The sequence below is a fragment of the Puma concolor genome, chromosome D2 (assembly GCF_028749965.1).
Source record: "Puma concolor isolate L17-30 chromosome D2, mPumCon1.1.hap2, whole genome shotgun sequence".
NCBI lineage: Eukaryota > Metazoa > Chordata > Mammalia > Carnivora > Felidae > Puma > Puma concolor.
The window spans coordinates 17,319,639-17,345,137 of NC_141677.1; the positions used below are offsets into that span (position 1 = coordinate 17,319,639).

Below are 25,499 nucleotides of genomic sequence, written 5' to 3' on the forward strand. Positions count from 1 at the left end.
GAGCTGGCAGCACAGAGCCCGAAGAGGGGCTCAAACCCACGAACCGGGAGACCGGAGCCGAAATTGGACACTAAACTGACTGAGCCACTCAGGTGCCATTCTGCCTCCCTCACTGTCTTCTTCAGTGCACAAGTCAGGTTGCTACCTGAATCTGTGTCTCCCAAATTGTAACCCTAATTGCTCAAACGAATGTCCGTGTGCTCTAATTTTCAGTGAATTCTTTCTTTGTCAACATTTTGAGGTGATAAAGCACCAACTTAAAAAAAGAAAAACTATATCAAAGAGTCTAGAATTAAATACATGTGCTAAAGTTTTGGCCAAATACATTGCACAACTGGTCTCAAAGTATTCTACTTTTAGGTTCTGCCACAAAGGGACAAGAAGGTACACTTCTCAATGGCTGGCAGAATTTAAGGTCATTAAATTCTCAAAAAAGAAAGCTCAGGGATGCCTGGGTAGCTCAGTCGGTTAAGCGACCCACTCTTGATTCTGGCTCAGGTCATGATCTCATGGTTCATGGGTTCAAGCCCTGAGTCAGACTCCACACTGACAATAGGGAGCCTGCTTGGGATTCTCTCTCTCTCTCTCTCTCTCTCTCTCTCTCTCTCTCTCTCTGTCTACCCCTCTTGCATGCTCTCTCTCTGTCTCTCTCAAAATAATTAAATAAACTTAAAAAAGAAAAAAAAGCTCAATCAGACTTAATGTGCTTTTCAGCTTCCTTCTATTCTATCCACAACCTAAGTTATTCAGGTTTTAGAATTATGAAGAAAAGCACAGAAAGATTCTGTGATGTTCCAGAAAGCACATGCCAAGTGGGTAGGAATTCAGGGTGGGAATGAAGAAGTGGTTGGATTAGAGGAAGGACAGAATGCAGGGAAGAGACTGCCTCTTGGTGAATGGTGTCAGATGTCAGTGACTTTGAGGTCTGTGTTGCAAGGCCCAGGTCCCAGACCTTGACCTACAAAATCGAAGAAGAGGTGTGGGTTACTGAATAAAGCACTAGATTAAAAGTCTGCGTTCCCTGACCTCCAGGAACTTGTGAATAACAAAACAAAAACAAAAACAAACAGATATGAAAAAAAGGTTGATTTAGCTGAATAGGAGATGGCCGGGCCTCATTCTGGCTTCACGTCAGAATACCAGTGTTTCAGAATTGAATAAAAGCAAAAAAACCAAAAAACAAACAAACCAAAAAACCAAATAACCCCATACAGTCAGCCTTGAACAACACAGGTTTGAACTTCACGAGTCCACTCAGATGCAGATTTTTTTTTCTAGAACTACAGTACAGTACTATAAATGTATTTTCTCTTCTTTGTGATTTTCATGACATTTTCTTTTCTCTAGCTTTATTGTAAGACTACAGTATAGAACACATAAACATACAAAATATGTGTTCATTGACTGTTTGTGTTATTGGCATGGCCTCCAGTCAATAGTAGGCTAGTAGTAATTAAGTTTTGGAGGAATCAAAAGTTATACACAGATTTTTGCTGTGGTTGGCGTGCCTAACCCCCATGTTGTTCAAGGGTTAACTGTATTTTCAGAAGTTATTTATTACTTCATTCCTGAACTTTAAAAGGTACCTTATATTGGCGGAATATGCAGGCACTGACTGACATTTTCCAGGGTGTTAAAACATTGGGTGGGCTCTTGCATAATTACGTTTTGGGTTTATACAAATAAAGTCTTAGCATCATAGACATTCTATAGAAATTTCTGTTCATGCTGGGATGTTATTTCTGATGTAAGGGGGGCCTATTTCAATATGTTCACCTCACTGAGCATATGCCAGAACACAGAGCCTGCCTTTAAAACTGGGGGGTTGGCATCATCCGAGCTGCCCCTATGACCTGGTGACGAACTATTGGGGGTGATGGGGGGGGGTTCCGGAGCTGATGGCCAAGAAAGAATTCTTGAAGATGTCTTTGGTGCAAAAAGGTGATTTTATTAAGGCATGGGGACAGGACCCGTGGGCAGAAAGAGCTGCACTGGAGTTGTGAAGAGTGGCTCCTTATATACTATGGGGCTGGGGGAGGTAAAGTCAAAAAGGAAGTTTCCAAAGAGATTTTCATATGCTAAAGACTCACAGATTACCGGTGGCCTAGCTATTGTCAAGCTAAGGTTGTTTTCCCCTCTAGCAAAGCCTTATTAACATTAAGACAGTAGAGAGAAATGTTACGCTCTGTATTTGCCTCAAGTATTTGTCAATGGGCTGCAGGTTGCAAGGAAATTGGATTTTACCTGTTTTTTTCTTCTTGCCTTTGTTCCCAATATCACTATGGAAAGGAAGAGGATGTTGGGGCTCCAGGAAACTGAGTCTGGAGGCTTCTGGAGATTAGGCTATTGATAAGATTGCCTTTTTCTCGTAATTTACTAAGATATTTGTAAACTGATAGAGACTCACATCCTGTATGACTGTGATCTCTATCAGTTAACCATCTGTTTTCTTTCCTTTCCTTTGTCCTCGGGCAGCCAGCAGTGCCTGAGGAGTGGAGTGCCTGAGGAATACAATTTACCCCTCTGCTAGGCCCTGTAGGACAGACAGCAATGCGACACATGAAATTAAAGGAATTCATGCCAGGGTGTGACCCAAGATCAAAACGTTTCCCACCCTCTCCTCTCCCTTAGTCCCCCCACACCAGCAATTTGTAACTTTCCCAAAGAGGCCCTCTGTTTAAACAGGCTAATGAATGAATACCTGAAATCCGGAAATGTGACTAGGTAATTAGTGGAAGGTGAGGCACAGTGAGGAGATGGAAAATTCTGGGCAGTGGGTGGGGTGGGAAGCCTTCCTGATGCTCTCAAATCACACTGCCTGCCCTGAGGCTTCTTAGGGTCAATATCAACCTGTGGCAAGGGTCCAGCAGAGAACATCTGCCAATGTTAAACACACTGATCATGGGGCGCACTCTACAGGGTGGCAGATTAAAGGGGAAAAGACCCCCCCCCCAAAATGCAGGCCTCTTTTACGTTGGGTGTCTGAAGCACTCAGAACACTTTATAATTATGATCCTATTGGGTATTTAGAACAATTAAATCTCTTTGATAATTAAAACCAATACTCAGCGGGCATTAAATTTATCCGCTCTATATGCACTGCATTGGCTTTTAGTCCGTGGAGGGGCTGTTGTCTGCTAATCGGTCCTTACTTCCTTACCTTTCTATCTCTAATCTGGTTATAACTGTCATTTGTATTCTGCCTAGAAAGGATACAGCTTGTTTCTCTCTCCCTTTTCTCTCCCAGAGGTGTGAGTCGTGTTTCTTTTCGCCTCAGAGCTGACGGATAGTTTCTGAGATTTAAGCTTTCCCTACTTTTGTCAACATTTCCATCGAGAATTACTCTTGTGTTCACGGCCAGGCTGAAAGGCGTGTTTGTTTGCGGCTTGAAGTTCCAAAAGTCGACCTAGAGCTCTTCTTGGCTGCTGTCCGTAGGGCTGGACATTGTCACTGACTGAGGCCAGCGTGCCCTGGAGGGAATAAGCGACTCGCTCAGGTCTGGGTGTCCCAACCCTCCAGGCAGCGAGCTGGACTTAAAAGGAGGTCCCGATTCAGGCCTGGGGGAGGGGCAGGGGTCCTGTGGCCAGAGCCCCGCCTCCCCCACCTCATTTGGCCGGGACTCTTGTCTGTAGGGCCCTGGCCTCTGGGGACGAAGACCGCGGGCGGGGGGTCCTCCAGCACTGCCTGACCTTCTCTCCGAGCGGGAGCCTTTGTCCCCCACCCCCTCACGAGCCGTCCGTCGGGTTGCATCTGACGTGGGGGCTCCCTCGGTAATTACAAGCAGCTTTGGCGGCCGGTGGGAAGGCCACCTCGCCAATGGAGCCGTCCCCCAGGCAGGTGAGGGGGGAGTCCAGGGAGGGGCCTGAGGTGAGGCGGGGCGCGGGGCGGTGCTCGGGAGTGGGGGCGGGGCGAGAAGTAAGGGGGCAAAGTTGGAAGTGAGCAGGGACGCGGGGGGGGACACAGGCGTAGGGGGCCTGGGGGCAAATGGGCGGGGCTGGGGGGGTGAGCCGGGCCGGGGCGGGGGCCGCCAGGGGGGTCCGGGCGTGAGGCGGGGAGGCGGGGCGGGGGCGGGGACGGAGGCGGAGGCCGGGAGGCGGGGAGGGGAAGTGGGTGGGGCGCCACCGGGAAGGGGGCGGACCCGAGGAGGCTTGGGGCCCGGGCGGCGGCGGCGGCGGCGGGACAGGCGCGTGGCCGGGTGCAGCGCGATGAGCGGGGCCGGAGCCGCTCCGGGGGCGGCGGACGCGGTCCGGGGCCTGCGGGTGGACGGACTGCCCCCGCTGCCCAAGAGCCTGAGCGGGCTGCTGCACTCGGCGTCGGGCGGCGGCGCGTCGGGGGGCTGGCGACACCTGGAGCGTCTGTACGCGCAGAAGTCGCGCATCCAGGACGAGCTGAGCCGCGGGGGCGCGGGCGGCGGCGGGGCCCGGGCCGCGGGGCTGCCCGCCAAGCCTCCCAACCTGGACGCCGCGTTGGCCCTGCTCCGCAAGGAGATGGTAAGGGGGGCTCCGCGGGTCGGGGCGAGGGGGGGTGGTCCCCGTCCGGGCTCGCCGTCCCGGGAAAGTTCGCCGGGACCCGCGCTCTGCTCCGGAAGTCCGCGCGCCCACCCGCCCCTTTCTGGCTCTTTTGCTCCTGGAGCCGGCGCCGAGTGAGGGACCCTGTCCTCTCTGCCCACGGTGCAACCCTCACCCGGGGAGGGTCCCCACTCAAAAGGCAGTTTTCGGAGCCCGGGCGCCCCAGGTCCGGCCCCAGCTGGCTCGGAAACGGGAGGCGCGTTGTGGGGTTCGCTCGTGGCCTCTGGGCGGACGCGGCGCGCCGCGGTCACCCCTCTCCCGAGTGAAACAGACCTCCGGGGTCAGGGAAGGGCTTTCACTTCGGCTGCGGGGTGAAGGGCTGTGTGCGACTGTGTTTTGCTGCCTGGGAGAGGACAGTTTTTTCCGCGCGAGTGTAGACAGCAGATTGGAACAGCCCTCGCCCCCCTCCCCCGCGCCCCAGGCGGCGCGTGCAGAATCCGATTACTTCGGGGTGGCTCCAGCCTCGGATGGCTCCAGCCTCAGATGGCTGTGAAGGCGAGCGCTCGGCCCATCCCCTCTCAGCGTGGTGGAACCGAATCCCCCAACCCGCTTCCCTGTCTGGGTGAAGCCCGTGTGGGTTCTTCGGGTCGTGTCGGGGCGCCAGACAATGGGGCTTAGCTTTTTTCAGTCCTTTGGAAGTACATTTGGTGATGTGGACCGGGACACAGGATTTCAGGTGACGCCAAAACAGGGCAAGGGCTGGGATTTAGGTGACCTCGAGCCTTTCTCCAGCTTTCTTCAACAGGCTTAGGCCAGGCCAGCGGAGAACAAACTTCCCTCCTTTCTAACTTCCCGCTGGGCCCTGATCACCTACCCCTGGCCACCGGGCTTTCATCTTGGAATCGGCCCCTTCCTTTCACTTAGTGCAGGTTCTTATCCTCTTTTAAGTACAGGTAGAAACTTTATTAAGGAAATCTAATACATGAAAGCTGCTTTTTTCCTAAGACTCAATTTGCCAAAAAACTTATCACAGAAATCCTTTGTAGATGCATCTAGTACGTTAAGATACTGTTTAGAAACAACTTATGCCTTTCTTTTTTTCTTTCTTCTTTTTTTTTTTTTTTTTTCAGGAGCATATCCATTCTGACAAGTGAGACTTAATTAAATCTGGAAAAGCAGCCTTGTTTTTTAATCAGTTAGATATTGTCTTCCCACTCTGGCTGGCACTGAAATTGTGATTTCCAGTTCTCTCTGAATAGATTTTCTAAGCTTCTTACAGAATGACTCAAATTCCAAGACAACCATTTTTGATTTATTAATAAACATTAATTGAAACCAGCATTGCACAGCTAGTGAGCTGCATTTTAAGTAGATAAATCTACACCTAGGATGTTTACAGTCGGGATTTAGATGTGGCACAAATATGGGGGTGAAATGGGGGTACTCATCCTGGGTTAAGTTCGACACTGGAACAGACAGGAAAACCTCAGGGCCACTCCTTTTCTGAAGCTCTGGTTCATAAACACACTCTAGTGGCTTGGGAGTCGATGTGCTATTCCCAGAAGTATTTTTCCAGGTCCCTCCTGGTGCAGCTGGAGAACAGCCACAACCTTATAATTATGCCTTGGACCAGAGCTCTGAGTATTTGAAATGCAAGGAAAAATAAACTGCTATCTTTGGTCAGTCTGATATTTAGCTGAGATAAAGATAAGAAAGATATGGCTACAGGCCTTGACAAGTTCTTTCACAGAATGCCCCAAGGTCTTTAAAAGTACTCTAGGTGTTTGGGCTTTTTTTTTTTTTTTTTTTTTGAATGTTTGTTTATTTTTGAGAGAGAGAGAGAGAGAGAGACCGTGTGAGCGGGGAAGGGGCAGAGTGAAAGGGAGACACAGAATCCGAAGCAGGCTTCAGGCTCCCAGCTGTCAGCACAGAGCCCGACGCGGGGCTCGAACCCATGAACTGTGAGATCATGACCTGAGCTGAAGGCTGAAGCTTAACCAGCTGAGCCACCCTGGTGCCCCTCTGGGTGTTTGGGCTTTAAGGATTTACTAGCCTGGGGCAGTGGGGTCCAAGTAGTAACTTAAACGGAGTTCATCCCTGAATTATCTGGAATAATTTGCGTTGATCTATTCCATTGGAAGGCCCCGAGGTCAAATCTGTGTCGAGGGATGTACTAGAAGTCCTGGCAGAATGTGATTAATCCCTTTTTGAAAAAGTCCTGTCTGTGCAGTCACAGATTCATGTGATTAATCCTTTCTTTTTTTTTTTTTTTTTTTTTTGAAAGTCCTGTGCAAGCCAGCGGTGGTGGTGTCGCAAGGCCTCTCTGATAATCAACAAGGGAATCGCCCAGATTGTACCTTAAAGAGGGAGCGGGCACTGGGAAGGTGGGTTCCAGAGAGCCTCAATAGCGTGGGAAGGGTTGAAGTGGAAGACTGGCACAGAATCGGACTTTGAAGAATTAATTTGATAGCAGGGTGCAGAGGAAGCAGGAAGTGGGGGGTGCTAGAGGTGTGCTTGGAGAAGGTGAGAGCCTCCAGCGGGGTGGAGGCCAGTGACCGGGAAACAAGAAGCAAATGGGAGACACTTCTCTGAAGCAGAAAATGCAGGAGTTGCCAGTTAACTATTAGAGTCTGGGAGGAGACGTTAAGCTTTTTTATGGAAAGTGCAGCTAAGCAAAACAATGACAAGTTCCTCATAGACCTAGGACCCGGAGATAATCACTGTTAATAGTTTGGGATATTTCCTGTGTAGGCACAATGTAAATGCTTTCTGTACATCAGAACTTCTCCATGAGATGGATACTCAAATTCTTTCTTCCTTCCTTCTTACCTCCCTCTTTTTTCTCTCTCCCTTTCTTTTCTTCTCTTTATTTTTCCTTCCTCCTTCCTCCCTTCCTTCCTTCCTCCCTCCCTCCCTCCTCCCTTCCTCCCTCCCTCCTCCCTTCCTTCCTCCATCCGTCCTTCCTTCCTTGCTACCTTCTTCCTTCCTTCCTTCCTTCCTTCCTTCCTTCCTTCCTTCCTTCCCTCCTTCCCTCCCTCCCTCCCTCCCTCCCTCCTTCTTTCCTTCCTTCCTTCCTCCTTCCTCCTTCCTTCCTCCTTCCTTCCTTCCTCCTTCCTTCCTTCCTCCTTCTTCCTTCCTTCCTTCCTTCCTTCCTTCCTTCCTTCCTTCCTTCCTCCTTCCTTCCTCCTTCCTTCCTTCTGTCCTTCCTTCCTTCCTCTTTCCTTCTTCCTTCCTTCCTTCCTTCCTCCTTCCTCCCTTCCTTCCTCCATCCCTCTTTCCTTCCTTGCTCCTTCCTTCCTTCCTTCCTTCTTTCTTCCCTCCCTCCTTCCTTCCTTCTTCCTTCCTTCTTCCTTCCTTCCATCTTCCTTCCTTCCTTCCTTCTTCCCTCCCTCCCTCCTTCCTTCCTTCCCTCCTTCCTTCCTTCCTTCCTTCCTTCCTTCCTTCCTTCCTTCCTTCTTTCCTTCCTTCCTTCCTTCTTCCCTCCCTCCCTCCTTCCTTCTTCCCTCCCTCCTTCCTTCCTAACTTCTTCCTTCCTTCCTTCCTTCCTTCCTTCCTTCCTTCCTTCCCTCCTTCCTTCCTCCTTCCTTCTTCCTTCCTTCCTTCCTTCCTCCCTTCCTTCCTTCCTTCCTCCTTCCTTCCTTCCTTCCTTCCTTCCTCCCTCCCTCCTTCCTTCCTTCCTTCCTTCTTCCCTCCCTCCTTCCTTCTTCCCTCCCTCCTACCTTCCTAACTTCCTCCCTTCCTTCCTTCCTTCCTTCCTCCTTCCTTCCTTCCTCCTTCCTTCTTCCTTCCTTCCTTCCTTCCTTCCTTCCTTCCTTCCTTCCTCCCTCTTTCCTTCCTCCCTCCCTCCTCCCTTCCTTCCTCCATCCCTCCTTCCTTCCTTGCTACCTTCTTCCTTCCTTCCTTCCTTCCTTCCCTCCTTCCTCCCTCTTTCCTTCCTCCCTCCCTCCCTCCCTTCCTGTATGCTTGACACACAATGTTAACATTAGTTTCAGGTGTACCACACAGTGACTCAAGTCTCTGTGTTCTGGCATGCTCACTACAAGCGTGGCTACTTCTGTCACGACACAACGCTATTACGATGCCACTGACTATATTCTCTATGCTGTGCCTTTCATCCCTGTGACTCATTTCATTCCAGAACTGGAAACCTGTACCTCCTGGACCTTCACCCATTTTGCCCATCCCCCCCACTCTGTCTCCTCTGGCAACCATTGGTCTGTTCTCTGTATTCTTGGGTCTGTTTCTGCTTTTGGTTAGTTTGTGCATGTTTTGCCTTTTAGATTCCACATGTAAGTGCAATCATATGGTATTTGTCGTTCTGTGTCTGACTTACTTCACTTTGCATAATCCTCTCTAAGGTCCATCCTATTTCCATATATTTTAAAAAATCACTCAGAATTTAATTCCCCTAAGATCACAGATTCAACCAGATATGTCCCAAAGCTTTGTTTTAACCCTTGCATTGTATGCTTGCAGGCACAGGCACTCCCACCGACACAAATACACACGGATCGCATTATACATTCTTAGTTGCATTTTCGGGGGCACATCTTGCAAAGGTTTTCCTAGTCAACACATGTTACAATGTCTTCAGTAACTGCAGAGTCTGCCATTGTGCAGGAGAGCAATAACCTTGCTAATCCATCATTGGGAAGGTGGGGTTCATTGCAGCAACGGGGGGAGTCAGGAGGGGTGGCTCCTTTAGGGGGAAAGGTGGTTTGTCATTACATCAGTGGAGGAGTATGTTACACATTTAAAAATGAGGAGCTGGAGGCTGGAAAAGAGGCTTGGACCTGGTGATAAGACAGTGAGGGGTCGGGGGGATGGGTCCGGGGCAGTCTGGGCTCTGAGGGCAGGGGAGCTGTGTGGATTTGGTGGTTCCCTGCTCCGCATGGTGCCCGCTGTACCGCCTGAGTTAGTACTTCCTGTTCTAGGAACCCTCCTCAGTGAAGCTTTGTCCTGCTGCTGTGGTCCCCGCCCTGCCCCGGGGCGGGTGGGGGGAGTGGGGCCATTTGGGATGTGGGGAGGGTCACACATAATACTGCGCTCTATAGCTTACCTGCTCTATAGACTGGAAAAAGTCCTTTAAGACAAGAAGCTGAGTTAGTTTTTTTGTTTGTTTTTTTTTTTTTTAAACATCAGAGGATCTTTTAAAATCACATTCAACAGATGTTCGTTGGGTGCGTGTTAGGTGTAAAATGCTATGGAGATCCAAGGAAACTCTCTAGCCATTTCAGGAGCGTTATACCATCTGGGAGATGTGGTCATCTTTACGCAATAGGAGTGCTGCCGCGTAGATCACCTCTCAAGTTTCATGCCTGGGCTTTACGTGTGAGTGATAGTAACTCGGTCTGAACCAGCTCTTGCTGAAGAAAACTCTCGAAGGGCTGGATATATACAGAGACAGACTGGAACCAGGGCCGATGGGGCATCCGGGAAGCCCACCGTATTCTCCTCCCCACCCCACCCCCCCGCATCATTTTATTTTTTTCCCACGTTTTGGACCGTGGCTGTTAACAGGGTCCACACTCAGTTTCAGCCATGCTTCTTAGTTCCAGTTGGTAAATACTGTGTGGAAGGATGCCAGCGGGCCCAGCTTGGGTGGTCTGGCCAGCGTGGGCCAGCCAGTAGTGACTGAGGACAGGATCGCATTTTACTAAGATAGCGTGACCATGTGGATGGGGTGGGGGTGGGGTGGGGGTGCTGGTGTTCCCCTCCAAAGAAAGGCCAGTTAGCAGAAATAGAGCAGGGGGCTGCTGGACAAACTATGTATCCCAGACCTCTTTCTACATAAAAATACTTTGCCCTGAAGGGCCCCCCCCCAGTTTAATAGACTCTTACCTCCTAAGCGGATAAAGCCATATTTGCGCACTGGATCTGGGTTGGCTTTTCAAATCCTTGCGTGTGGCTGCAGGACACCCTGGACTCTCAGTGTCAGCCGGGACCCCCGACACACACTTCCCTTGATGTTTGTACACAGACCACCCATCCAGCGGCTCCGTGACATTAGCTCATCAAGTTTGAACACCCCAGAGAGTCACACAAAAGCGTGGACAGCAGATTCTCAGGTATGGGGGCAGGACATCTTTGAGGGGCTGCCGTCCTAGGGATTCTTGGGGTCCACCTCTTACACCATCAGGGGCAGGTTCTAGCAGCTTTGACTTGGAACCTCTTTTTTTTTCATGTTCCTTCCCCCCCCCCCCCCAAAACTGTCAAATAGCTATTTTGGTCACCAGCCTGGGCGTGAGTGGGAAGTCATCCACACAGAACCTTTGAGTGCCTGGGCTGCGGTGGTTTAGGCGAAGAATTTAATCTGATTCAATAAAGCTAGATTTCTGAGACCAGCAATGCTTCTCTTCCCTGCGTTTTAGTTGAGAGAACAAGTACATGTCCAACGAGTTTGTTCAGTGAGCTGTATTCCAGGAGACGTGCGTTAGCTTGAATAGCCCGCATTCCCGTGGATTTCAGCTCTTATCCTGCATGTAAAGCCGGTGTGTTAGGGGATTTTAGTCTTTAAAAGGGTTTATGGTTGGGGCGCCTGGGTGGCTCAGTCAGTTAAGCGTCCGACTTCGGTTCAGGTCACGATCTCACACTCCGTGGGTTCGAGCCCCGAGTCGGGCTCTGTGCTGACAGCTCAGAGCCTGGAGCCTGTTTCAGATTCTGTGTCTCCCTCTCTCTCTGACCCTCCCCCGTTCATGCTCTGTCTCTCCCTGTCTCAAAAATAAATAAACGTTAAAAAAATTTTTTTTTTAAATAAAATAAAATTAAAAAAAAAAAAAAAAGGGTTTATGGTAAAGGTCCAGTCCCAAGTCAGGCCTGTGAAATGCCATCTGGAATAACAGCATTAGCCTCCGGTTATGCATTAGCATTCTTGATTGATGTTGATCACAGGAGAGTGGCATGTCTGGTGACCTTTAATACCGTCTTTGTGTATTGTGTTCCCCGAAAAATGGACCACCAGCCCCAGAATCCTCCGGGCTGCTTGCTAAAATGCTAATTCCCGGGCCTCTTCCTATACCAGCAGTATCAGACTAGGAGAAGACAGAATCTGCATTTTGAACAAGCTGTTTAAGAATTGGGTAGCTCCTGGGGCGCCTGGGTGGTGCAGTCAGTTGCATCCTACCTGTGATTTCGGCTCAGGTCATGATCTCACGGTTGGTGGGATTGAGCCCTGAGTCAGGCTCCGTGCAGACAGCGTGGAGCCTGCTTGGGATTCTCTCTCTTTCTCTCCCTCTCTCTCTCTCTCTGCCCCTCCCCTGCTCCCATGCTCTCTCACTCTCTCAAAATAAATAAACTTAAAAAAATATATTAAAAAAAAGAAAGATTTGGGAAGCTCCTGAACCAGGCATCAAGAGCTCCACTTCTGTTATTAGATTATGTGGGATACTTGAAGCAAGCATTTTGCTATTTTCAGCTAGAGATCCCTTATGGGGAAAATGAGAATTAAATGCCATATAGGCTCCTTTTGGCTATAACAATAGAATTCTTTCCCCCTCCTGCCTATATGGGTCTTGATGGTGCCTGCAGAAGTTTACTCTGTCATAAAATAGTGTAGGCACAAGTGCAGGACCTGCCTATTGCCATGTGCTTGGTGTCCCTGAGGACACCACGTGGTGTCTGTAAATTCTACAAAGAAAAGGAAGAGCAGCACAAGGTTGTTGTTCTTGGACCGTGTTCATCAAAAATTAAGCTGTCTAGGGGCGCCTGGGCGGCTCAGTCGGCTAAACGTTGGACTTCAGCTCAGGTCATGATCTCGCAGTTGGGAGGTCGAGTCCCGCGTCAGGCTCTGTGCTGACAGCTCGCGGAGCCTGGAGCCTGCTTCCGATTCTGTGTCTCCCTCTCGCTCTCTGCCTCTCCCCGCCCCAACCCCGCCACACACGCGCGCTCTCTCTCTCTCTCTCAAAAAATGAATAAACCTTAAAAAAAATTTTTTTTTTTTTAAATCAGGCTGTTTAGGCTGTAATTACTCTGTATAGTACTTGTCCCCACCCCAGGATCCACCCAATAAAAGCACAACTAGAAAGGTGTATATGTATCATAGTTTGTGGGGTTGGGGCTGGTGCAGCAGGGGCGGGCTGTGGGCTCACTGGTCTGGTTTCATTCGCTTTTGAGGTTATCTCTAAGTGAGGTTACACTTCTGGTCCCAAGATGTGACAGTATAGAGATTGAAAGATATTTTTTTCATACCACGTTAACTTTTATGTATTACCTGCCCCCCCCCCCCCAACCTGTAGAGATCAGAAATGGATATCTTGCCGGGAGCACAGCCCTTCTGCTTTTCCCCCACTTCCGGTTAAAGGCATTCTGGGAATACAAAAGTGCCCCAGTTGTTGGCACTTTGGGCACCTGGTCACATGCAGAGGGCCTCGAGCCACCAAGTGCTGGAGCATTTCTGTGTCGCTCTAGGCCAGCGTGTCTGTACATCTTGGAGGCTGCACGGCCAAGGAGGTTCAGGGAGGGAGTTCAGGGAGGGCTCAAAGAGAGGACATTGGCCCTTGTGCATGCACTTCCTGCCCACCAAGCAGCATTTGGAGGCTTTGTGGCCTTGCTCCTGGAATGCCCACCTGAACTCCACGGAGACTTCAGACCTCGGCTTGAAAAGCTACATTTTTCACGATCCCATGTATGAAACCCTACAGGCGGACCACAGACTGCACGAACAGGAAACCAGCTGTGAGACTGGCTGGGTCAGATATTTGCCCCCCAATTACCCAGTGTCTTTCTCCAGAGCCCCGACCTTCTATTCATCTCATTCATTGCCCACGGGCTCCAGATGTTTCCAGGTGATTAGTAGGCAGGGCTCATAGAGGTTGTTCTTTTCTTTCCTGTCGCTCGTTCCCTCATAGACCCTTAACCCAGAGATGTACGTCCTCCTCCAGGACTTTGGAGACAGAAAAACCCTTAGGCCTCCTTATGGTTCTACTGAAATTCATTCAGGCATGTGGCCTTTTCTGTTTTTGAGTGCTTTCTGCTCACTTCCCTGATTGGCCCTAAGAGCCATGCACTGGCCTGATTTTATACAGTCTCGTCTGCAAGGATTCTGGCAGGAAGCACTGCCCTTGACCTGAGAAGGAGGGGTGGGGAGGGAGAGCCTCTGTCCTCTGACCAGTGCTCTCCAGGGGAGAGGCAGCCTCTGGGGGACCCCAGGCCTGTCGCAGCCTAGAGAGGCTGGACTGAGGATTACCAAAATACATTTGAAAGAGGATGTTTGGTATGTTCTTAGGTTGTTGACTGCACTTAGAGTTAGAGATAAAATAGCCAAGGTCATTGCAGTTAAAGAGAAATGGCAAGGTGTTTAACAACTCTCATAACCACAGATAGGTGAAGTAAAACAATAAGGTGTCATGTTTTATCTAAAAGACCAGCAGAGGGACACCTGGGTGGCTCAGTTGGTTGAGCGTCCAACTCTTGATTTCGTTTCAGGTCGTGATCCCAAGGTCATGGGATCGAGCCCCATGTTACCATGTTAGGTTATGCGCTGAGAGTGGAGCCTGCTTAAGAGTCTCTGTCTCCCTCTGCCCCTCTAACCTGCTTGTGCTCTCTCTGTCTCCAAAAAAAAAAAAAAAAAACTAGCAGAGATTGAAAAAAATGATTATAGTCATGGTGAGGATTTGGAGATATAAACACCATAAAAACCGAATCTCTTTTGCTTTTTATGTCAGTTGTCTGAAAAACTCTGGCTACTGACATGAGGCTTTCTATATATTGTCCAAGAACTTGGTTTTGATTTTAGCTTCAGATTTGCTCCCCGAACTGCATCTACGCTTGCAGAGGGGGAGTTCCAGTTAACTGGATATCATTCAAGAAAATGACAACACAAACCAACCTTCAGATGCATGTTGAGTTCCAGTGTGTTGTCAGGGGCCCTTGGATCATGTTTTTTCCTCCAGTCCACCTGATTTCAACATCAGTTGTGTCCATGTTTCACTCATTATCTTGGGCAGTGGCCTTTTTTTAGGCTTTGGATACAAACCCTTGAGGAATGGTCTCCTGTTTGCAGGCCCAGGACTGGGGAGGGATTGGAAGGAAAGCGTCCTTTTCCTTTCTCAACCCCTTCTGCAATTTCATTTTTATAAATTTTTCTTACAGTAATAGTCACACAGTGGGTAATGGTACTTGTACTCAGATGTGTCTTGCAGTGATATAGAATAGTGATCGAAACTCACTGAAAAGCGTGTGATAACTATATGAACCTAGATGTTCACAGTACGAAAAAGTAAGTTGCACAGACGTGTGTATACGTGATATCTAGCTAAACAGCTTGCATAAACATGGTGTCTCGAGGGATACATACTAAACTGCTAAAAGTGGGTATCTTTAAAACAGTTCTTTTTTTTTTTTTTAATTTTTTTAACATTTTATTTATTTTTGAGAGACATAGAGACAGAGCACGAGCAGAGGAGGAGCAGGGAGTGAGAGGGAGACACAGACTCGGAAGCAGGCTCCAGGCTCTGAGCCGTCAGCACAGAGCCCGATGCGGGGCTTGAACTCACGAACTGTGAGATCATGACCTGAGCTGACGTCAGATGCTTAACTGAATGAGCCACCCAGGTGCCCCCTATAACTGCTCTTAAAGTGTGGGCTGGGGGACGTTCAGGGGTCCCTAGATCCTTTTCAGTGTCCATAATTATGTGATTGTCATATTGATAAGTGAGTTGTTTTAAAATATTACCTAAGGAGGGGGCACTTGGGTGGCTTAGTCGGTTAAGTATTGACTCCATCCCAGCAGAGGTCTTGGTCTCAGGGTCATGAGTTTAAGGCCCGGGCTGGGTGTGGAGCCTATTTAAAAAAAAAAAAAAAAAGAAAAAATTACCTAGGGAAATGTATCAACATTTGGAAGGTCTGCATAATTCAGTGAGTCAATTTTTCACAGTTTTCATAGCACTAATGCTTTGCTGTTACAAAATCACACCTGGTTAAAAGATCCATTCAAGGTGCAAGACTGATGGTTTTAATGTAACAGTATAAAAAGTCCATTGGCATAGCCAACTGAAGGGTAGTGTCCAAGAAGAAAACCCACTGTTTTCTAAAAGGCTATTACATGTCTGTGTGAGGCCAGATTTTCTTCATTTACTTCAACCAAAGCAACGTGTCACAAAGGATCAAATGCAGAAGGAGATAAGGCAGGCATTAAAAAGATGTACAAAGTGGTGGCGTTCATAAAAACGTTATGTTGGGGCGCCTGGGGGGCTCAGTCGGTTGAGCGTCCGACTTTGGCTCAGGTCATGCCCTCGCGGTCCGTGGGTTCGAGCCCCGCATCTGGCTCTGTGCTGACAGCTCGAAGCCTGGAGCCTGCTTCGGATTCTGTGTCTCCCACTCTGTCCCTCCCCCACTCATGCTCTGTCTCTCTCTCTCTCTCTCTCTCTCTCTCTCTGTCAAAAGTAAATAAACATTAAAAAAAAGTTATGTTAACATGTAATGGGTATATTATTTATGTTTAAATGGATCAATATGAAAACTCAGTCTCAATTCCTAATAAGGTAAATGTTGACAGGTATAATACACATAAATAACAGCTCTTAGGGGCCCTCAATAGTTAGAGGTCCCAAGACCAAAACATCTGGAGACAGCTGCTTTAGAACATGGGATGAGGGAATTATGGTTCACATAATTATGAACCATTGATGTTTTAATATGACTAGAACGTTTTATTTTTATAATGGGGAAAAAGTAAAAGAATGTGCAAAGCCATCACTTCATTGGTACCAATATTAGTTTAGGTTCGAGGGAAGCCAGTGTGGCCTGGAAGAGGTTGCAGAATGGGCTCCGTCAGTGTGGACGCCTTTAGCTGTGAGCAGTAAACACACTGAAACCACCTTACGTGGTAGAGAGGGCGTATGGATGACTGGAGAGCTGCAGGAACTGTGGGTGTGGCTTAATCTGGGGGTGCAGCCACGCAGCCTGGTCTGTTTTCTGTCTCTGAATCACCCCGACTCTTCAGAGTGTAGTTCTCAGCCCGGTGAGCCTAGGGCACGCACAGGAGACGAAGGAGACCAAGTAACCCAAATGCTTTTCCACCCAGGAGAGGACAGTGCCACGTAGGGGCCACATGATGGACTGGAAGCTTGCTTAGTGAGCACAGAATTACGGGCCACCGGGGAGTTGAGAAGTCCATCAGGAGCCGGGCGCCTGGGTGGCTCAGTCGGTTCAGCGTCTCACTTTGGCTCAGGTCATGATCTCACGGTTCGTGGGTTCGAGCCCTGCGTCGGGCTTGTGTGCCGACAGCTCGGAGCCTGGAGCCTGCTTCCTATTCTGTCTCTGTGCCCCTCCCCTACTTGCTCTCTGTCTCTCAAATATAAAAAATAAAACAAAAAAAGTCCTTCAGGGGGATCTCAGTCCAGCCTGAGCTGCCAAGTTAATAGCCTCTTCTCCTACTGGATCAACACCAAGGAAGTCTTTCTCTTCGGTTTTCCTTTGCAAAAGGGTATGCAGGTCAGCGTCCTTCGGTCACTGCGTCCTTTTTTCAAAAATCAGGTTACGATCCATCAGGTCACTGCTTTATTGCATTCCAGCCACGCAGATACCCACTGGACACCTGGATCAGACTTGGGGGCATTTCCCAGGTCTTCTGTAAAATAAATTCGTTCACAAGCCATCCGTGTGTGCTTATTCATTCATTCCGTTTTTGAAAGGTAACTTTGAAAATGGTCTCATTGTAAGTTAATACATATTCATAGTAGAAAATCCAGAAAGTTCAGAAAAGCCAAATACAAGTCACCTGTGATGTTAGCAGCTTGCTCCCTATCCCAGCTGACACGGCGACACCTCTTTGCCCGGGTCAGCTGTGTGGGCAGTACAGGCTGGTGGTCAAAGCGCCGACCTTGGAGTCCTAAACCCGGGTGCCGCTCCCTGCCCTCCTACCGTAGGCCCTCAATCAAGAGCCTTCATCTTTCCGGGCCCCAATTTCCTCATCATAACAGAATCGGCACCTACCACACAGAGCAAGAAGGAGACTATTTATTTGTGCACCACCGAGATTTTCTTCTCTCCGGTCAATCCCTAGAAGGGAACAGTTAGCTGGTTAAAAGTTGTGTGCTATTTTAAGGCTTTTGTTGCTGTTACCAGTCAGACTGCCGCGCAGGTTTCACAGGCATGCAGCCCTGTGTGGTGTTGCCTACATGATATGCTTTTTTATTGTTACTAGTTTTTTTTTAACGTTTATAATTTTTGAGAGAGCGTGAGAGCACCTGCAAGCAGGGGAGGGACAGGGAGAAAGGGAGACAGAGAATCGTAGCAGGCTCCGGGCTCTGAGTTGTCAGCACCTACCCGACGCTGGGCTCGAACCCACGAACCGTGAGAGCATGAGCCAAAGCCAGACGCTTACCTGAGCCGCCCAGGCGCCCATTAATTCTTAGGTTTTAAAATTGAGAGCATCATGCTCGTTGAGAAAAAAATTAAGCAGTGCAGAAGGCTATAAATTCCCAGTCCCACTTTCTAGAGGTTAAGTTCTGCTAACAGACCTTTTCTCTTCTGGTCAGAAGCTTGCACATGTGTGCTTATGCATATAAAGTGAATTCCTACCGTGTACTGTTTGGTAACCTGAGCTTTTGTGCTCAGCAGTACACGTGGGTCACTGTTGTGGGTCACTTGTACCCAGCTGCTCACCCTTTGAAATGACTGTCTAGTTTTTATTGTATGACTTTACCCTACTTTTTAAAACCAAGTCCCTACCACTTTATGTTTCAATGTGAATTTTCCTCCAACAAACCTTTTTTTGCATCTGTCCCCGTATTTCACAACCCCCCGTCCCCGCCTATATTATAGCTCATGGTTCTTTGTGGGGGGGGTCATTTCAGAGCCGGTCCCAGTATGATTTACTGAACTAACCCATCCCCCGACGTTGACCTGTTTCTCCCCAACCCCACGCACAGAGCCAGCTGGGGCTATGGAGCAAACACAAATAAAACCGATTCTTTTTGTCTCTGTTGTGTTTCCTACTTATTGCTGGATTTGGGAAGAAGTTGCTTTTGTTTACGTACTGGTGAGTCACCCCAGCTTGTAGTTTCTTAAAACTATTTTTCTTAACTACCACTTATTTCTAAAAAAAAAAAAATACCCTAAAGTTTTTTGTGATGCTTTGTTTTCAGTCATCAAAAGCTTCCTTTTAAAAAGTTCCTTTCATCTTCCGAGCCTTGTATCCGAATGGTCACGTACCTGCTGGAATTGTGTGAAAGTTGGGAACAACACTCTGACCCGCGGCACCTTCCAAAGGTAGAAACTTAGCACCCCGAAACCCGGCTGGGAACCAGTACCCTGTCCGATGTGACGTGTATTCATGTGGCCAGTCTGTTGGGCGTCTTTGAGACCATGTCGAGGGTGATTCAGGATTGTTGGGCCCCATTGTTGGAGATGTGGGTTGCTGAGCCACTTGTGCGTTGCAGCAGGGGTGGGGGGTGGTGGGGAGCTCTGTTCAGGGGAAAAGAGAAGAACATGACCAGGAAGTTAAGCAGGAAGCCCAGACAGAGAGAGGAAGGAATGGCATTAGCAGTTTAAAGCAATGGAAGCTAGCTGATTGTTCTTAATTGTCTTGAAGGTCTAGAATAAGGGCTACAGATTACACGGTCTTAGAATATTCTGTAGTTTTCTTCATTTATCTGAAGTTTTGCAATCTCCTGTCACAAAAGAGCTGTATTTTCTGAATCCAGCCATGAATTAGATCAACTGGCCTTCAGGGACATGTGGGAACAGATCACTAAGGTGACAGGCTTCCCCTGCTTGTAGTATGGAGTGGGGGGGGGGGGGTATTGGGCTTGCTGAGGGCTTGCCCCCACCCCAGTCCTTTTTTCTGGAAGGACAGGTTCCTGTTCGTGGGTGATTTAATCACGTTCTGAAACCACTCTGCAGTTGAGTTCTCTTGCATGGTCCCTCTCTCCCCTTCCATATTCTCAGACACCCATCCCTTCCCCCTAGTCTTCAGGGTTGAGAGTTTGATTTCTGGAGCTGTTCTGAGTCTCTCTCCCTGATGCAGACAGTAGCTGGGTCACTGCATGTGGGCTTGTCCTACATTAGAAGAAAGCAGACCCATGTGCTTACTGGCAGCACAAGGCAGGCAGAGAACATGGGGGGAACTGGGGAGCACCGGTGCCTCAGCCAAGGTCCAAAGAGCGGAGGAGAAGCTGGCGTTGGGCCGGGCAAGCAAAGAGGCTTTAACACAGTGGGGACAGGTCTGGGACAGTCTGGGGAAGAAGGGACCTCCGGCCAACCGTTGCATGAGGTGCAGATAGGAGAGCGCAGATTCAGACCAGATTATAGAACGCTGCCTAGGGATTTTCAGTTTGCCTCTAGAAAATGTAAGTTAAAGTGTTGAATCAGCCACCTCCGAGGGAGAGGCGCCCGGCCGGGAAACTGACTTGCTCATGTAGCTACTTCCCTCCTGCCTGCCGAGTTCATTTGGAGGATGGCTGGTAACTCAGAGGAGTTTGGTCTGGTGCCTGCAGAAGGCACTGAGAAACCGGGGTGTGTATAGGCATGTGCGTGCACGTGTGTGTGCTTAAATCCCTGTTAACTTAGTCTAAGCACTTGGCGTCTGTTCAGCAGGGTAATAGGTGTGTGCAGGACGGAGCTGTATTCCTAGGCGGGTCCGACCTCCATTTCTAGGCCAGCGTTCCACCCGATGACAGGGCAACTTGGTGCGTCATTCCAGCTGCTGCCGCCCAGAAAGGTCCAGGACATGATCCTGACTCGGGGCCTGGAAGACCTTGGACAGGGCACCTGAAGAGAAAAGCCTGGGACCACAGGTCTTTGAGTTGTGCGGAGTCAGAGGAAGTTAGAGCCTCAGAAACCCGGTTAGCGGTTGTTAGGGCTATAGAGCCCCGTGTTCCCCTGCGCCCCCCTGGGCCCACGCCCACCCTGCCCAGAAGATGAAGGCCAGGCCTGGTCCGGTACTGCTCCTTCTGGTTTTTCCTCATTCATTTCCAGGGTGGGAAACAGTTTTGGGATTGCCCAGCCCTACTGGTATTAGAGTGACTCGGTAGAAATCGCTTCAGGATTCCAGATGAATCTTCTCTATGACTTTTTTTTTTTTTTTTTTTTTATAATTCCAGGCTAGTTAACATCCAGGGTTGTATTAGTTTATGACTTTTTAAAAAACGTTGGTTTAGGGGCGCCTGGGTGGCTCAGTCGGTTAAGCGTCCGACTTCAGCTCAGGTCACGATCTCACGGTCCGTGAGTTCGAGCCCCGCGTCGGGCTCTGGGCTGATGGCCCAGAACCCGGAGCCTGCTTCCGATTCTGTGTCTCCCTCTCTCTCTGCCCCTCCCCCGTTCATGCTCTGTCTCTCTCTGTCTCAAAAATAAAAAATAAACGCTAAAAAAAATTTTAAAAAAAATGTTGGTTTATTTTTGAGAGAGACGGAGTGTGAGCGGGGGAGGGGCAGAGAGAAAGAGAGAGACAGAATCCAAAGCAGGCTGCGGGCTCCAGGCTGCAAGCTGTCGGCACAGAGCCCGACGGGCTTGAACCCACAAACCATGAGATCGTGACCTGAGCTGAAGTCAGATGCCCAACTGACTGAGCCACCCAGGCGCCCCTAGTTTATGACTTTTTAAGCAAATACTACTAAGACTCTAAGAGGGTGTGGCTTTCTTTATTAGAGTTTCCATTCCTTGTATTAAATCCTAGCGCAGACAGTAGGTATGTGTGAACTTGCCAAGTCAGAGTCTTGCAGTTCGGTTACTGTATTCAGACCCGGACACTATGGAGGAGCCCTGGGAAAAAAGGAGCGAGTCCCTGGGGAAGGGACTAGTTGGTTAATGGACCAGGACATCATTGCGAATAGTTGAAAGACCCGAAGCTACTGGCTGGAGAAAACAAATCGTTTTTTTCAGGTGGCAGACCGAAAATTACCTTCAAGTATTTAAAAGGTGGTTAAGAGAAATGAGATTTGTGTGCGTTGCATGATGGTCACACCTAGCATCAGGGGACCTAGAACCTAAAGTCCGGGAGATTTTGACTTGGCATGCTGAAGAATTATGGCTGTTGGAAAATGAATGAACTGGCCTGGAAGGTCCTCCTTTGGAGGGTTTGAAGTAAGACATTTGAGGTCCTTTCCTGTTTGAGAGTCTGCAGTGAGCACCCTGGTCCTCAAGAAGCAGGTTTGCTGGTTAATTTTCAGCTGGCTTGTGACTGCCCTGGCAGGTGACCATCTTCCACCAAAGATGGTCAGGTGGTTGCTGCTCCGTCTGCGGGATTGAGTTGGGGCAGGAGGAATATGGCTCCACACGGGCTGCCTGGTACATCCTGTTCCTGCCGTTCCTTTCCAAGATGGCATTCTGCAGGTTGGCAGAGTGGAAAGAATCATGAACATAGTAACAACAGTAGCAGCTGTCACCCTTTCCGGAAGTTGAACAGGATGTCCCTGGTCTCACAGCTAGGGAGTGGCAGAGCCAGCATTTGAACCCAAGCAGGCAGGCTCCAGAACCCGCGCTCTGTTCCATGCTCTTCTGCCTGGCTGGCCTGAAAGTCAGTGCTCACAGGAGAATAAATACAAGGGGCCCAGGGAAGACAGATACTTGTGTCAAGAACACTGGCTTCGGCGCCAGAACTGGACGTCCAGATCGTCTGGGTAATTTTCCAAACACAAAGGTCAGGAGCCCGCTTTTCCTCATGACGACATGTGCACAAGCTAATCAGGAACAAGAGTGTTGGTGTCCGACTCTAGGATGTGGCCCGGTGGCCTGGGCGTCTGTTGGCTTACCTACGACTTACCTAGTCAGGGTGGACTTCTGACAGTGGATGCCATCCAGCCAACTCTGCCCTCTCAGACCCTCTCTCCTGAAGTCTTCCCTGAACGTCTTGGCAAAATATGCTAAGTCAAGGTGCCTTGGTCCCATTTCTGTGGTCTACTCAGCTAGAGCAGGGAGATAGCCAGTGTTTCCTCGGCAGTTTAGCGTGGTTGGAGGGTGTGAAGAAAAATCTGGGACTTAACACCCAGTCTTAGTCATGAGATGAATGCTGCTTTCTGGACCCCAGCTTCCCTTGTGTGAAAGTCGGACCGTCTTATATGGCGGGTCTCGTCGCTGGGTAATTAGGCTGTAGACCTTGTCTTTCTCGGTTTTCTGCATGCACATTCCCATGCCTCTTGCTTGCTTTAGCCCTTGCTTGCACAGGAGACATTTGATGACTGTTTATTAAAATGGATGGGTAGCTCATTGAAGCCCTCCCGGTAGCCCCATGAGAGAAATGATTATTCCCTTTTGTCATCAGCCAAGGCTTAGAGCTGATGCATGGCTTGCAAAAGGGCCAAGAAGCAGGAGGCAGGTCTCCTCTCCTAGCATCTATGTAGAGTTTCTCCCCTTACGACTCGCAGGGAGGTCTACAGCTCAGCAGCTCTGTCACCAGCGGCCCCACACCTGCTGGACCCGAGGCCGCACCGATAACAGTCACCGCAGGTGATTCTCATGCAGTGGCGTCGGATGCACTGGGCTGGGCTGCATTTCCAACTGGATTAACCCTTCTGTCTTTGGGACTGATGGAAACACTCCATTTCCCGGGCTGACTTGTGCTCTTTCCCTTGGGACAAGGCCATGGGAAGAAGGGAACTTGAAGGTGAACAAATAGGTGACTTTCAACTGTTCCTTGATTCGCCACCAGTGGTGAAAGTGGTTCCCAGGAGAATCCGTGGAGGCCCCCAGGGCCCCCACTAGACTTACTCAGTCGCCTGCTCTGGGGAGTGATCCCACAACCATCTTTGGGTAAGACTGACCTTGTCCGAAGAGAGGGAGTCGGAACACTTCTCTTGGGGGCCCGGAGGCTGAGCCGGTCAGAGGGTGGGTGCTCCAGGGCGCAGTGTGTGACACTGACAGGCGAACCGCTGTCACTGGCAAGGGGACTCTTGTCCCAGAGAGTTGAGAATGATTTTGGTATCAGGGAGGGCACACGCGGGTCCCCTCTGAATCTGATCATGAGGAAAGGACACACTTGTATCTTGGCGTCCAAAGGGAAACCAGTTGGGGCCACCAGAAGGCGTAGCACTGTTCCTTCCCAGGGCACGCCCGGGTGCCAGGGTGAATTCCACAGGCTGGGGCCCGCCGCCCCGACGGTGCGATCCTGCCCTGACACACTGAGTAACGTCTGAGGTGTGGGCATCCCACAATTACGGTTTTCTCCAAATTGGAAAATCCAAAGCATCCGAGTGATGCCCTGCGTCGTCCACGGTTCGGAAAGAATGTGCTGGCACGAGCAGATTGCTGGCTGAGCGTTCGACTAAAATTAAACTCCAGTGCTGACTTCTTGTTTTTCCCTCCCCCCCCACCCCCCGCTCCCCTCAAGGTTGGCCTCCGCCAGCTGGACATGTCCTTGCTCTGCCAACTCTACAGCCTGTACGAGTCCATTCAGGAATATAAGGGAGCGTGCCAGGCAGCCTCCAGCCCGGACTGCACCTACGGCCTGGAGAACGGCTTCTTCGAGGAGGAGGAGGACTATTTCCAGGAGCAGAACGCCCTCCACGATGGGAGGGAGCGGGGCCCTCCACGGGACCTGTCGCTGCCCGTCTCCCCGCTCTCCAGCAGCGACTGGATTCTCAAATCCATCTAGAAAGGGCTCTCCGCCGAGAGGCCACTGCTGCTACCAGACCACCAGCATTTATTTGCCTCTCCTCTTGAAGAAAGCTCCTCTCTTCCATCGTGGGCGGTCGTCGGGCACCAGCGGCCGGTGCTATCAGTTTAATCTGGAGGACACACGTGGCGGGGTGTTCTGGTGGCCGGAGTTTGTGCCTGGGCGATCCAGAGGTGCCCAGCCACATCCTCGGCTCCGTGGTACTCAGGCACGCCTGCCTCCATCCTTTCCCCCGGGGGACACCTTTCGGGGCGTTTTGCGCAAGGCGACTTTCACTGGTTCGTTACTTCCTTACGGGTGGTGGGCGATTTGCACCCTCTGTGTTGTAGGAACTGCGTCCAGTTTGCAACGCAGGGAAACTAGCATTTCGCGGCTCCCCTGCCTCTATGCATTCGGCAGCCTTTCTCGTTTCTGTCTTGTGAGCGTTTAAGGCCCTGGGTTGGGCTTTATTTCTCTGTAAGCCGCACTGCTAGCTGCCCAGGTGACTCAGTGGAAGCTTTTTACCAAAAAAGTAAACATTTCAGGTCCTACCCATCGACTGCATTCTCTTCACCTGTCGAAACAACTCCTATCGTTCTTTGTCTATTCTATGGAGGAGGGAGGGAGCTAATAGGGAGATGTGTGAACGTGGGAAGCTGGGGCAAGCTCGTGTTTTGTGTCATTCACTGAAAGGTGGTGGCAACCGTTTTTGTTCTGAAAGATTCTGAACGTGAGCTAGTATATTAGCGATCCTGCCTCTTCCACTCAAGAACAACGATCACCTTAAGCCTTAATATATTTATTAAAATGCTTCATGAACACTTTACACTTTGTAGGTTAGAAATGAGGATAAAATGCTAGACTCTCTGACTGGGGTTGTGTGTTCTTTTGGTCTGAACGCCGAATCGTCCGTTTCCAGAACTTGAATGCATTGAATCCAGTCAACTACTGAAAGCGAATTACAGTGTGTTTTCTTGCCGTTGAGAATTGGAAAGACGCTTCGTTCCTCTGTTGATTTATTCTTGGACCACGCAGTTGGGTCTCAGCGCTGCTCCGTCTCTGACCACTTCAGATCCCCTGCCCTCTTCTTTCTTTTGACGTGATAATTGCTGATTAGCGTCTCTTTCGGGTTAGAGAGAGGAGGTAAAACTAATCCCCAGGAACCAGCAGTCGATAGCCTGCTCTGTACGGGATCGGACCGTGTGGTGGGAACTGGGGTGAGGCATGCAGAGAAGGAAGAGCATTCCTGCTGATCTCCTGTGTTGAAAGTAGTAGTTAAATGAGAGATGGCGGGGCGCCTGGGTGGCTCAGTCGGTTAAGCGGCCGACTTCGGCTCAGGTCACGATCTCGCGGTCCGTGAGTTCGAGCCCCGCGTCGGGCTCTGTGCTGCCAGCTCAGAGCCTGGAGCCTGTTTCAGATTCTGTGTCTCCCTCTCTCTGACCCTCCCCCGTTCATGCTCTGTC

General features: G+C 49.8%; 1 protein-coding gene across 1 annotated transcript; it reads left to right on the forward strand.

Moving 5' to 3' along the window:
* The first annotated feature begins 4,144 nt into the window (after window positions 1-4,144).
* Window positions 4,145-24,903, forward strand: LOC112851533 (protein FAM89A). Its single transcript, XM_086679689.1, has 2 exons — window positions 4,145-4,490; window positions 23,773-24,903. Exons 1-2 carry the CDS (start codon window positions 4,206-4,208, stop codon window positions 24,034-24,036), a joined length of 549 nt encoding a protein of 182 aa, XP_086535815.1. The 5' UTR covers window positions 4,145-4,205; the 3' UTR covers window positions 24,037-24,903.
* Window positions 24,904-25,499: the final 596 nt, after the last annotated feature.